This window comes from Zootermopsis nevadensis, unplaced genomic scaffold (assembly GCF_977971745.1).
Source record: "Zootermopsis nevadensis isolate Lab colony 2312 unplaced genomic scaffold, Znev_1.0 Znev_ptg000050l, whole genome shotgun sequence".
In the NCBI taxonomy this organism is placed as follows: Eukaryota; Metazoa; Arthropoda; class Insecta; order Blattodea; family Termopsidae; genus Zootermopsis; species Zootermopsis nevadensis.
The window spans coordinates 4,566,166-4,580,032 of NW_028259182.1; the positions used below are offsets into that span (position 1 = coordinate 4,566,166).

Sequence of the window (13,867 nt, forward strand, 5' to 3'; positions counted from 1 at the left end):
GCCTGCGTTGTAGCTGGGAGATGATCCTTGAAGGAATTTATGCTATGGTGGTGGTGGTGTGGTTATAGCGATAATGTGGAAATTTAAACATCATACATATAATTACGAAATCTTATACGTTTATAGGATGGGTTCTTATTACATCCTCTTGCAATCTGGCTACCCTTTCAATTCGTAAAATGGTATAGATGAATTGTTAAGAATACAACGGAATACTGGTTGTAATAGCCAAAATTTTAGGTTAGTAACGGTCTAGCTGTGGACACTACCGAAAAGGTAACGGATCATGAAATCAATATTTTAACAGAAAATCCAACAATAAGTATGATTTGTAGTTAAAATAATATGCTCTTGAAGCGTAATTGATGGGTTTTTGTTGAGAGAGATTTTGCATTTATTTTTCTTGCGTGCTGCCTGCGATATGCAAGAAAGTAAGCGTGTTAATGTTAAATTTATGTTCGATTTTTCTGTATTGTAATATGTACAAGGATTTGATTTTAATATCATCCAGAAGAGGGATGATGACCATTTATTTTCTGTTTTAGCCTTTTCAAACGTTTACGTTATATTGACATCACTGTAAACCTTTTTCTCGTGGTTATTAATAGTGAAGGATCTTGTATGTTGCTTATTAGGTTTTGTTGGTAGTGTGTTGGTATTATCTGTGAGTTTTATAGTGTGGCAAACTGTGAGCACTGACTACAGAAAGTTTGAATGACCCACAGTTAGTTGTGTTGAATGGATGTCAGTTTCTGCCCAGCATATATTTTGCATATTGGGAACATTTGAATTTGTGTGTTTATTTGAAATAATGCCTTTGCACAAATATTATATTTTTGTTCATATGTTAGGTTAGTTTGTGGAACAGTACAACACAATGTGGCATGAAGGGGGTATTGTTTTATTGCATATGAGAATCCCATAATATCTAGTCTTTATCAGAAGAATTTCTTGTGTCTGATACCGAATGTTATACTTTATACATGCTGAATTGTTTATTTAATTCATGCTAGTTTCATTTATTGGCTGTTTTCTAGGATTAACTGTGTCATATTACTGTTCTTAAATAAAAGACGCAGTAACTCTCTGATAATAGAATATAAAGGACTAACACTGGTCATACCAAAACCTGCTTTTGGGGACAGTCTGGAGCCAGTATCATCCATTTTCCAGTCCTCAAAACCAGCATCCCTAAGATTCATATTAAAACATATTTTGTTAACCATCACTGCTAAATACATATTTCTGTAGCAACCGTTGTTTTACATTTAGGTGTTCTGTTTAAATTGTTAATGTGACTATAGCACATAAAGATTTTGATACGCTGAATTTTGGATTATGTTACAGTGAAAAATGTCCAGTAGGAGAGGTAAATTTGGCCCACTGGTAGGATCTATTGATGAAGGCACCAGCAGTGCCCGCTTCCTGGTCAGTATTTTTTTATGGGAATCCAAGTTTTAGGAAATTTTAGTATTAGTGTGATGGTGTGGGCTGTGTTCCATATATTTTTTGTTTTCTTTGTATGTTAGATGCAGTGTTGCATGTTTCAGGTTTTTGCTGCAGAAACTTCAGAATTGCTGACATATCATCAAATTGAAATACGTCAGATGTGTCCACGAGAAGGATGGGTAGAACAGGACCCATTACAAATCTTGAAGGCTGTTAAAGATTGTGTAGAGATTACAGTTGATAATCTCCACAAATTAGATATTGATCCATCAGATATCGTGGCTGTGGGGATTACAAATCAGAGGGAAACTGTAGTTATCTGGGACAGATGTACTGGACAGCCACTATATAATGCAATAGGTAATTCAAAACTGAAACGTGACGATCATTGTTTATTTGAGAACTGTGTTAATAAAGTAGATAATTTGAGGTTAGATTGTAGCAGTCAGAATATATTTTAGAACTGTGTTAATAAGTAGTATTAAATGTTTTGAAATTTTGCTTTCATCTATAATTATTATCTTAGTTTTAGGCAAGCTTTTATATTGCAGATTTGTTGAAGTGCGTGACATGTTTGTCATTGTAGAAGTCCTAAGAGTTGTGTCGGGCGGATTTTTATGTCTGACGTGATGCAAAAATTTGTTGTTGTGCCAAACTTCCAGGGCAAAATTCTATGACAGGGAATATGTAAGTAGGGACTGATGCATGGCCTTATAAATTTATATTTTAGACCGTTTCTAAACACGACTTGTTTCTTGATTTCAAAAGTTTGGTTGGACGTTCGTACCACGTCAACGGTGGATGAAGTCCTGGTTGATGTTCGAGACCATAATCAGGACTGTTTAAAATCTTTATGTGGCTTACCTGTCAGTACTTACTTTAGTGCTGTCAAGATCCGTTGGCTAATGGACAATGTACCGGAAGTGAAACGCGCGGTTGAAAGGAAGCGGTGCTGTTTTGGTACTATGGATACGTGGTTGTTGTGGGTAAGACATGCACTTTAGAAATCAGGAGCTGTCACGGTAATAAGGCGTTTTTAAAAGTATATATTTGTTAATTAATGTTATCGTTACAGAATTTAACTGGTGGAAAAGATGGTGGTTTATATATTACTGATGTCACAAATGCGTCTAGGACAATGCTCATGAATATAAAGACTCTACAGTGGGATTCAACTTTATGCAAGTATGTTGGCTTCTAGAATATATTCTTGAGAGTCCAGTTCCTATAAATTATCAGTAACAGAAACGTTTGTTTCATCAATGTTTTTTTTTCAGACTTTCATTCTGCTACAACCCAGAAGACGGGCATCTTGTTTCGTTACGTCACTTTTATCATACGATCTAGCGATCATTTATTTACGACGTCTATATGAAGTCCAGAAAGTTCAGTGAAGGTGTGAAATGTTAAAATTTTTGCATAAAGAAAGCAGTAAACTAGATTATTTTGTTACTTATGCCCTTTTTAGTAATGTTTCCACATCGTAAACTATGTAAGAACAAAATTAAAATTCATCAAGTGATACGCAGCGAATTATCAGTAATCGTTCGTACCACGTCTCTGTAGGAGCATCCCCGCAGAGACATCTCTGTGTATAAAGGTTGACTCAGCAGCATTTTAAAAAATACATATTTGTTTTAGGTTTTTTCGTATTCCAATGGACTTGTTACCTGAGATACGAAGTTCGTCAGAAATTTATGGCTATTTGACTGATGGGTCATTGCAAGGAGTGCCAATATCAGGGGTAATTAAGAACAGTGTAGTATGTTAGAAAATGTGTGCTTATGTTTTTGTGATGAGGCTGGAATATTGATTGGACAAGTAGATCCTTTCCCCCCCCCCCAAATCAGATGAGCTCCTTTTTTGTCCTTGTCTCTTCTGTAACGTGTGTGAAACACCTACAGGCATCGAAGATTTATTTAATTTACTTGATGGAAATGTAACTGTAAATGCTGTCAGAAATATTGAACTGGCGTAGTTTTATTTCAGTGTTTAGGTGATCAGCAGTCGGCTCTCGTAGGACAGATGTGCTTCAGACAGGGTCAAGCAAAGAACACCTACGGCACTGGATGCTTCTTATTGTATAACACTGGTCTGTCTGTAAGTACAAAATTTGATCAAAACTGTGCGTGAAGAATCAGTTAAAGCTCATTATGCAATGCAGGAGGTGTATAGTTTTAATGGGTACCTACAAAATGTATTGGATACTTACCGAATTCTCATTACTGCAACATGCGATCCTCAGTATTTTTTTTTAAGCATTCATTTTAGACCACTCCTGTCCCAAAAGACAACAGTTCCACCATGTTTCCTATAAAAAGTAAAGTAAAGTAAAGCTGTCCCACTATACACCATGTAGGCGCTTGGGGGAGAGTTGCGGTATAGCTCCAACTCATTCTTAAACCCGGCACTAGATGGGGGTGATGGTCAGCATCACGCCCCAGCCGTGCTTTACCCCCGGGAAAGGAATCCGGTACCCATTGGATAGGAGGCTGTGTGGGCCCCAGAGCTGGTCTGGACGCAGAGGCTAGAGGAAAAATCCTCTGCCCCCGTCGGGGATCGAACCCCGGTCGTCCAGTCTAACCTTAACTAAATATAGTAAACTGCTTTGAGGTTTTCATGGTGGCGTGTAACGGAGATGGCTGTCTTCTGCGTTGTAGTGCTATGTAGTCAGGTAGGAGTTTACCGACGTTTCAGAGGTCCTTGCTGCTTCCATCATCAGGGTTTACTCTTCACCCTGATGGTGGAGGCAACAAGGGCTTCTGCCACACTACACGACTCTAAGACCCAGAAGACGGCCATGGTAAGTGTGCCATAAAAGGTTAAACCTTCGTTCAACCTGAGGTTGAAGGCTTCATTGCATTCATTTGCCATGAAAGCTTTAAATCTCATCAGTAATATTCGTTTGCAGGTAGTTCAGTCAACCCATGGTCTTTTAACGACCGTAGCCTACAAGCTTGGAAAATCAGCAAATGCTGTTTATGCATTGGAAGGATCGGTGGCAATTTGTGGGGCGGCAATGAAATGGTTGCGAGACAACTTACGTATATTGGGCGATATTTCTCAGTCTGATAAAATTGCGCAGTCCGTCACTGACAGAAGCGAAGTGTACTTTGTGCCTGCATTTTCTGGCCTTTATGCCCCATTCTGGAGGAAAGATGCTCGCAGGTATGTTTCACTGATGGAGCTTTTTGCACTTATAGATCTGTATAAACTTGTTGGAAGGACTAGTAGCTATTTACAAGGCAGCGATAAAGTGTCTACTCTGCACATTAAAGTGCTTCACATAGTTTGTGCTTTTCACAGATTAATTAATAGGATGATCAAGTCAATGAGGGTGTGATGGGTGGGGCATGTAGCAGTCATGGGAGAGACGAGAAATGCACAGAAAGTTTTTGTTTGAAACCTGCAGGGAAGAGACTCAGTATTTTTTTTTCTGATGTAGTACCTTCGTGGAGATTTGTGTACTTTTAATTTCAGTGTCATTTGCGGCATAACAGAAGATACCACTGATGTAGCAATAGTTCGTGCCGCGTTAGAAGCGGTTTGCTTTCAGACAAGGGATATCCTGGTTGCGATGAATAAGGACTGTGGCATCCCTCTTACGAAACTTCTTGTAGACGGGGGAATGACGACAAACAATTACGTGATGCAGTTACAAGCAGATCTGTGTGGTATTCCAGTAGGTGTGTATCTGCATGTGTTTTTATTAGTATATAAGGCAAGATAATTAACCAATTATCACAGCTCATACTGTTTTTTTTATTTATATTACAAATTGCTGTGACTTTAATTAAATTGCTTCAATGCTACTATATAATTCATCAGCAAATTACCTTTACTGGCCTTGCATCACAGTAGCTAGCGTATGCTGAAGCATTATACCTCAGAGCTGAAGTCCCTTATTTCATGTATTAAAGATTAATTTAATTTGCCATATAGGAAAGTGTAACACTCCCCTTCACATTTGCACAGATCCTCTGAAGTAGGTGTGTGTGAGCATACGTGCTTGTCGGGAGGTACATGTTAACTGGAATTAATACACTGTTTAATAACAACAATAACAATAATAATACAAATTCTTGAGGGGAATGAAGGTCCGTATTCAGATTTTTATGAGCCCGGGGTAGCATAGTCAGTACAGTAACTGACTACGGACTGGAAGACTGGAGTTCAATCCTCTGCAGGGTCAAAAGATGTTTCCTGAGTCCTGACCAGTTTTGGGGCCCACCCAGCCTCCTATCCAGTGTGTACCGGGGTCCTTTTTTGCTAGGTTAAATGGCTGGGGCATGACACTGACCGCTCACCCCTATCGAGTGCCAAGGTTAAGAATGGGTAGGAGCTATACCTTCTTCCCCCCCTCCCCTAAGCACGTGTGTGGCGTGTAGTGGGACAGCTTTATTTTGCTCTACTTTTACTTTTCAAATCGGCAGTAGTATACGTCACGTCTTCCTCAAATCTCCTCCATTCATAAAGCACTTTGCTTTATGTAGTTCGGCCGCTTATGACAGAAACCACTGCGCTTGGTGCAGCTATGGCTGCTGGAAGTGCGGAAGGAATTGGAGTGTGGGACTTGAACAATCTGCAGGGTGTTGGCAGCGATGTATTTAAACCAGCGATCTCAGAAGACGGTAAGTTTACGTAGCTCATAAAAAATTTTAACGTGAAGGAGTATGTAAGGAAACATCCTGCCGATAACATTCTTCTCCCTCATTGCTGCTGAACTGATTCTGTCGTGTAAAAGAAAGTTAATTAACATTTCTATAAAACTACTTGAAACACATGTAATAATATATAGCTGTAAAGTGTCCATTTCAATTTCTATTCTCAGAGGTAAAAATTATTAAAATTTACACTACATTTCTCAAAAACATTTGGTGGTGGATACGTTTTGATTTCATTTTCATGTTCTGCAACTGTTAGGAGCAGGGCTGTGGAGTTGGTAGTAAAACCTCCGACTCCTTCATAAAAGCTCAATATGTGTTAATAAAGGTAAACCTACTAAAATGGTAAATGGTACCACAAGAGATTTCATCACCACCACGTTAATCATCAGGTTACTTTTTAGACTTATAAGCTATATCTAAATATACGTCTAATGGTTATTGCAGAAATCAGTTGATTTGTTGACAGTTTGTATTCTTAAGGTACCAGAGCCAAAGTTACAAAGAATTATTCCCACACCATGTCGTTGAACATCCCTAAGCGTGAGGCCGCCAGCGGCTCACACAGTAGCGAAAGTGTTCTTAAAATTTTCATATCGAGGTTGGAGTCGGTGCATTTTTACCGATTCCACAACTCTGGTGAGAAGTGTCTGGACCACCAGAGGAACGTAACAGATTTAAGAAAACTGCTTTTATTATGAATTGCTATTCTTATATATGTTTAAGGAGAAAGAGTAAGTAGTGTGTCATGTAAAGAACTTTTGTGTGCACCTCTGTCCTCTTGTTTGGTTGTGTACATGCTAAGGTGGAATATTTTGATGTATCGTGTCTTTCCTGTTGCCAATATCCAGAAAGAGACATGAAATATTCCCGATGGAAGATGGCCATTGAGAGAAGCCTCGGCTGGGTGGCTGATGAGGCAAATGGAGAAATGTATGAAGAAGGTACGAATTTTAAAATAAAAATGTAAAATCTGCTCTTAATCAAGTCGGCGAAAGCTCATCGAAATGTGAAGCAGAATATAATAATATTCCAATTTCTTTATCTATGTCATTTACTATGGTCATTCTGTTATTTGCTTTTAAATTGTAATAAGGAGTTTTGAATTTCCAGGTCTGGAGAAATATAATAGTTTTTATGTTTTATTTCAAATTTGCAGCTCCATTATGTGACTTTAAAGTTGTATCTCAGTCATATAAGAAACCAAAACTGACGTGTTATGTCCAGTTCATCGTTACAGTGCAAGTGATAGAACAGCTCCGGTATATGTCGTAGTCATTTGAAATTATAAATGTTTCTGAAGATATCCGTCTTCTGGGACGGATATCTTCATACTCACTGCTGTGAGAACCTCAAGTGTTATATAAATGTTTTTCTTTATAAACTATCTGCATCACATTGAAATTAAGGTTGCTTGTTTTGTATTCGGACCGTATGACGCAATGCTGCTGCCTGCAACAGGCAGTATCAAACACTGGCTTTCTGGCTTCTTTTTTTATCAGTGACTTACATGTTTAGGCTGAGAAATGGTTAGTGTTCAAGATGGTAGATGTACACTAGAGCAATGCATTATCATTTACAACAGTTACGTAAAGAGTGATTTAGCTCATATGTGACTTAGATAAATTAAAATTCCCTGTGTTCTTTTGTTAAAAGAACTACCGTTAATTATTTGTTTAATAAATTCAAACCTATGGGTTTGGTACTAGATAAGAAAATAAGAATGTGCTAGATATTGACTGAAGAAAAACTTGACGATAATGGTGCAAGATTGGAGCATTTACAAATAAAATCACTGGCAAAACTAGCTCAGCAAACTGATATTTCGGTCTCTCTGGCAAGAACTGCAACAAAATTACTGAATAATTTACCATTTCTTTTATGGATTTAGTTAATTCAGAAAGGTTGATTTTGAACAGATTTTTCTCACAATTAATAAAAGAAGAAAGACTCTATGGTTACTTTCACCAGGACTCGGCAGCAGTGCACACAGCCGGTAACTCCATTGCCACAATAAGTGACGAGTTTTAGCGAAGGCTTATGGCCAGCTTATTTTGCAGGCCCTCACACTGTGCGAGTTTTATTTGTGGGACAACTTGAAAGAGAAAGTGTACAAAAGAAATTTCCACACATTACATGAACTTTATGGAAATATTTCGGAAGAATATCCAGGATATCCCCAGCAGCGCTGCAACGCGTGTTTATGAGCGCAAGAAGAACATTTGAACACCTCCTCTCGAAGCTTATTTAATTTTTTTGTATCGCATTTGCAGTGGCCCAGTTTGCAGAAAGAAAGCCAGAGCTGCCCAGAGCATGGCAGCACGCTAGGCGGTCCGAAAACAAAATAATAGGCGTTTGCTTTACGTGACGTTTATTTTCAGATAAACAGCAATATGTTCTGTCATCAGTGCCAGGCAGCTTGTTCCTCATCACTGCTGCAGGCTTGCTGCTCTTTGCCCAGTATTTGAGGTCTTGACTTAACACAATAATCAGGATGAACGCTTGTACTTACATCTTTTAGTTGCAATATTGTCTTCAGTTCTTTTGTGATTGCCTTGGAGATTTCATTATTCTGTCTCTCAGTATTGTGACTGATGCATCCAACATGACAATCACCACAGATAAATACATGCAAGGAGACGCCCCATAAAGAATGCCTATGCTTTGCAGTTATGCACTTTTTACACTTTGTGCATATTGGTAAATGATTTGCTTGTTATTTCTCTCAATTTCTAGTCATTTGATGCTTAATACTTGCATAATTCAAGCGTCACAGTGAACCACACATCATGAAAAATTTATATATTAAATAATACAACTTTTACAGCCAAAAATGCGTCAAATCGTACTTGGTGTTGAAGGTACGTTGAACAAAGAATACACATGTAATTAGTTACAACATTTAATAAACTTAATAACATTATAAATGCAATATAAATTATCAAAGCACAGACTAGACACAATAAATAACACACTCTGAACTCTGAAACAATTATGTAACTGAAATATAAACAGAAGTTTGATTTTCTTTCTTGTGCATTACAATTTTCATAATTTGTTATAGCTGTGTTATTCTTACATCTCAAAAAAATGTTAAAATCGAATTCACCTGTGTAAGTAGCTGGGCATATCTGATGTTTTGTCGTTGATGGATTTCATTGTTCTGAATGTTTGATTTGTTTTAAGAAGCCCATTTAACAGAAGGCCGATATGGTATTTGTGAATTTTATGAAATGGCTTTATCAACAAATGTTTGTATAAAGTTATAAGTATAAGGCCAGAATGTTACTGATTTAAGCACTAGATTTAACTTTAAACTACATTAAAAACCTGATTGTCCAACATACCCAATTATCATCATTTACATGTGTCCCAAAAAGATGTACGCAAGGTTAATATTCTGTATTATATATAATGTGTCTTTTTGGGACACTATTTTATGGTGTCCGTGGGTCGATGAAGGTATCATTTTCTTAGGCTGTGCTGAGTCAGAGAAGCATTACAGTTCAGATGCTTCTTAGTTTCTAGGCTTCAAAGCAAAGATGCTTTGTGTTCTTGAATTCCATGATATTAAACTCATTAAAAGCAGCGTTTTATCAAAACCCTGTTTCTGAGTGGTGGAAGATCATTAATTTATGGGTAGAATGATAATGCAAGTTTTTAAGTAAATTTGATATGAAATTTTAAGGTACTTTTTTTTGCCATTTCATTTTGTTGGCAGTGATGGGCTGAAAATATTTATCACTGTATGTGGCAGTGTATTTGTACTTGAAGCACCAGTTCTTTCTGCTAACTTCAGCTGCTGTTGCCATCTACCCTACTTGGACCATGTGGCCAAACACTCTGTTGACTTAGATTTGCAAGCTTGTGGCTAAAAAAAATCACAACTTTGAATGTTTTCACCTCTGTACCTTGAAAAATCTGTGATTACTGCGTCTTCTGCCCAAGCAAATTCTTTTATGCAGCCGGTAAATGTCGATGTGAAGTGACCTGACGTTTCCTGTTGAACAGATTTCTGTCCTTGAAACCCACCTGTAAAACATCACTGTTATAATACATAGTCCCATCCAAGCAAGAAGCGTAATGAGGCTTTTTTTCTTCAGAAGCTTAAATCGCACAATACTACTTACATTTGCAAGGAAATCCTAGTGTTTTTTATGTATGTACATATCATAGTTAAGTTTACAGACTGGGATTGGTATTGTAACATGACATTTATATAACGTTCCTGACGAACTCTGCTAGACCTCACAGTGTTACATCCGAGAAGACGACAATTGACACTGTTTAAGCTGTTTCAAGAACTCTTCATGCTAAGGTATTACTATTTAAATTCTGTCAGATGATTATTGATAACTGTTGAAAAAAAAAATTGTCACACACATTCCAGTTGACTTGTATGTATTTTTTTCAGCGATTACGAAAAATATTAACAAATTTTCGGCCTCAGTTTAGGAGCTGGGATAGTGCAGTATAGTGACTGACTATGGACTGGACGACTGCGGTACAATCCCTGACATGGGCAGGGGATATATCCTCTAACTTCTTAATCCATACCAGTTCTGGGACCCACCCAGCCTCCTATCCAGTGGGTCCCAGGGTCCACCCATTTTTGTACATGTAAACACGTATAATAGTGGTATATTTACAAGACAGTTTTGTTTTAACGTAATGGTACCTACCTAGATAAAAGACCCCGTCTGTGGTGAGAGGTTGGCTGTCTGAATGGCCTGGACTACTTTCAGAATGTTCCAGGATTCTGTCCACCCAAAGTGTGATGTTGTTGGGACTGAAGTTTAGGATTAAATTGTGCCATTCTCCATCAGCTACTGAAGCTGCTAGAATCAGAATCTTATTGTCTGTAGGTCCATCCATTCCCCATACTAGTTTCAGTAAACCGTTGTCAACACCTACGCCAATGAACTCGTCACCCTGTTGGTACAAACATTACATTTAGTCCCCAATATAGCACCCTTATGTATACTGCCACCATTGCATTGTGACCTTGGGGAATTGTTAGTTATTTTGATGTGACAAGTGAACATGAAAAATGGAACACCTGATGAAGTCATTGATGAAGAAACATAAGTGCTATGATAACAGAAGAGTGTGACAAATTTTGTGCACAAGAACGTATGTATTTTGCTCCAAATAATTACATTGCAGTAAGGATGAATAGACCTACTGTGTACTATTAAAAAGGCAGTTTTGCCTCTTCTTTTACCCTCAAGATCCTAACCATATATGTAATGTGGCACTTATAAAAATAAAAGAAATGTCAGTTTATTGCCGTCTTTGTTTCAATGCCAATATTGATAGTAGACAAAGTGTGCTTCTCTAATAGGGTTAGGGTTAGTGTTTATGGGAAACTTTTTTAAGGTTAAGGCAAAGAATGTAATTTTTAAAAACAGAATAAAAGTTTTCAGAGTGATCCAACAGAGAAATTATATTTTTTAAATATCATAAACAACAATTCCACCCATTTTTTTATCTGTATGAAGAAACTTTACATTGAGTCACAAATCCACAATTTTGAATTAAACACCACTGTCTACAAATCATATTCTGTATGGTCCTGTCTGAGTAAAAATTAAAAAAAAATCATGTTGCAAGAAGTCATATGTACTCTTAAACCCACAGAATGTATACAGAATTTGTTCAAACATTTTCATTATATAGTAACTGCAGAAGTGTGATTGAAACTGGAACCTGTTAAGTTGTGAGTCTGTTCACAGCCATGAACTCTGTTTAGTATAATTATAGTTATTTAATTACAAATTGTGTTATATTAGCAATATATTTGGACCTAGGATGGATCAAATAAGTGGTGAATTTAGAATATTGCATAATGAGGACCTGTGTGAATTGTATGGGTCACCTAGCATAGTGAGGATGGTGAAATCTAGGAGGCTCCGATGGGCTGGACATGCAGCACACATGGGGGGGGGGCAAGGATTTTAGTAGGGAACCCTTCTGGAAAACGACCACTGGGCAGACAGAGAAGGCGATGGGAGGATAATATCAATATGGGTCTTAGGGAGGTGGGTTGTGGAGATGGCAAATGGATGGAATTGGCTCAGGATCGTGGCCGGTGGCAGGCTTTGGTTGTCAGAGTTGAACCTATGGGTTCTGTTACCAGGGAGTTAGTTATATTAGCAATTTACCTTTGCACTCCAAAGAATCATTCCATCAGGTTCTGCAGTTGAAAAATTAAGATACAGGAAACTGATATCAGTGCTGCCTTGTGAACTTCCTTCGTTGTGCTTTGCAACTTGGGCAGCTTTCTCAACCACCAGGTAACTGTTACCTCCAAATTGAGGGGATCCTAATGTTACAGCTGCAAATAAATTTTATTTTAAAGATTTTTTTTCCCCTTTTGTTAAGGGTTTATAATCATTGTTTGTGCCACAATAATTATATGTGCCTGCAAGTCATCCATAGCAAAGATAGTATTGAAATTTATATTTATGAAAGTAGTACAGTCATACATAACCTATCAGTCCTCACTGCAGCGACAACTTTACGTCCGCTTCGTGCAACAGATTAAAGATTTTTTCCCCCCTTTTGTTAAGGGTTTATAATCATTGTTTGAGCCACAATAATTATATGTGCCTGCAAGTCATCCATAGCAAAGATAGTATTGAAATTTATATTTATGAAAGTAGTACAGTCATACATAACCTATCAGTCCTTACTGCAGCGACAACTTTACGTCCGCTTCGTGCAACAGTGACAAGCAGCTTGGTGAACAGTGAAGTCTACTAACACTGTATAAGTGGTATTTTTTTCTTTTAATTTTAGATTCTGTTGTGTGCTTCAGTGCTACTAACTACTTACAGCCATTTTGGAAAATGATAGAGCTTAATGCAGAGGCACTATCTTATCCACGACGATATAATTATGGTAAAAACCATAAATATTCTTGAAAAACTGTGCTGTGACATATATAATAACAGTGACATGAGATATGGTGTAGGCATTTACCATAACAAAATAATAGAGAACTATAGTTCATTATAAGGAAGGGCACAGATATTGGGTTTTGATAAGGGAATTTACTTCTGCAGCTGATTTAGCTGTATATTGAAATGAAGAAACTCTTGTTGATAGTGAGAAATATAAAAATGATTTGAAGTTTACTATTCATTCCTTGGTTAACAGGTGCTGATTGAAAAGGCCAGATATTTTGAACATAGAACTAATAGAAGGAGCAGTATTAATTCCATGAAACAAATCATCTGTTCCTCGTCTCTTTGGTGGAATGCACAAATATTCAGACTGCTTTCAAGAAAACTGGTTTTGCATAGATGTTAAGAAAAAGTATTATCTGTACTCCAAAGCAAATTGTATAATATTTATCAGAATGTCAAGCCATTGATTTGAGTTATCACAAGTCAGTTATCTCCTCCATTACGTTATGTAATTAAGAATCTACTGTATATGAACCTCACATGGAATGGAATGTTACTGATGAACAGTATAAATGAGTTAAAAGTTGAATGATAGTTCAAAATCACATATGTTATATTTAAATGGTATTTTTAGAAACAGACATTCAATAATTGGGGGGCCAAGAAAGCAACCACAAACCTTGTTCACAGAAATCTCCTCCCCATCCAACAGGGCAGTGACATCGAGCAGTGAAACTAGTTTCCTTCACACAGCGCCCATTGTTCTGACAGACGTGTTCCATACAGGATACCTTTGTTTCACACCTGAGTCCTGTATACTCCTAGAGAGAACGTCAGAATGAT

The 13,867-nt window shown here is 37.4% G+C and overlaps 2 protein-coding genes across 11 annotated transcripts in view; one reads left to right on the plus strand and one right to left on the minus strand.

Moving 5' to 3' along the window:
- On the plus strand, positions 1-11,544 carry LOC110828143 (glycerol kinase 3). 7 transcript variants are annotated; one of them, XM_022060543.2, is made up of 12 exons: positions 3-276; positions 1,348-1,428; positions 1,551-1,809; positions 2,218-2,435; positions 2,525-2,634; positions 3,091-3,193; positions 3,439-3,549; positions 4,361-4,617; positions 4,930-5,135; positions 5,943-6,080; positions 6,965-7,057; positions 8,495-11,544. In XM_022060543.2, the coding sequence occupies exons 2-12, from the start codon at positions 1,354-1,356 to the stop codon at positions 8,587-8,589; spliced, it is 1,665 nt and encodes a 554-aa protein (XP_021916235.1). In that variant the 5' UTR covers positions 3-276; positions 1,348-1,353; the 3' UTR covers positions 8,590-11,544. The 7 variants fall into 7 exon arrangements, with proteins under 7 accessions (XP_021916242.1, XP_021916235.1, XP_021916236.1 ...); XM_022060544.2 differs by having other exon boundaries at positions 3-240; XM_022060545.2 differs by lacking the exon at positions 3-276 and adding an exon at positions 482-851.
- The window catches only part of eys (eyes shut), a 19,646-nt gene continuing 14,778 nt past the window's right edge, over positions 9,000-13,867 (minus strand). For all 4 annotated transcript variants that reach the window (XM_087360942.1, XM_087360943.1, XM_087360940.1 and 1 more), the window contains 4 exons: positions 13,704-13,845; positions 12,278-12,450; positions 10,796-11,045; positions 9,000-10,145 (listed from right to left, as the gene is read on the minus strand). In XM_087360942.1, coding sequence (XP_087217068.1) covers positions 9,985-10,145; positions 10,796-11,045; positions 12,278-12,450; positions 13,704-13,845 — 726 coding nt within the window. In that variant the 3' untranslated portion in view covers positions 9,000-9,984. The remainder of the gene's footprint in view (positions 10,146-10,795; positions 11,046-12,277; positions 12,451-13,703; positions 13,846-13,867) is intronic.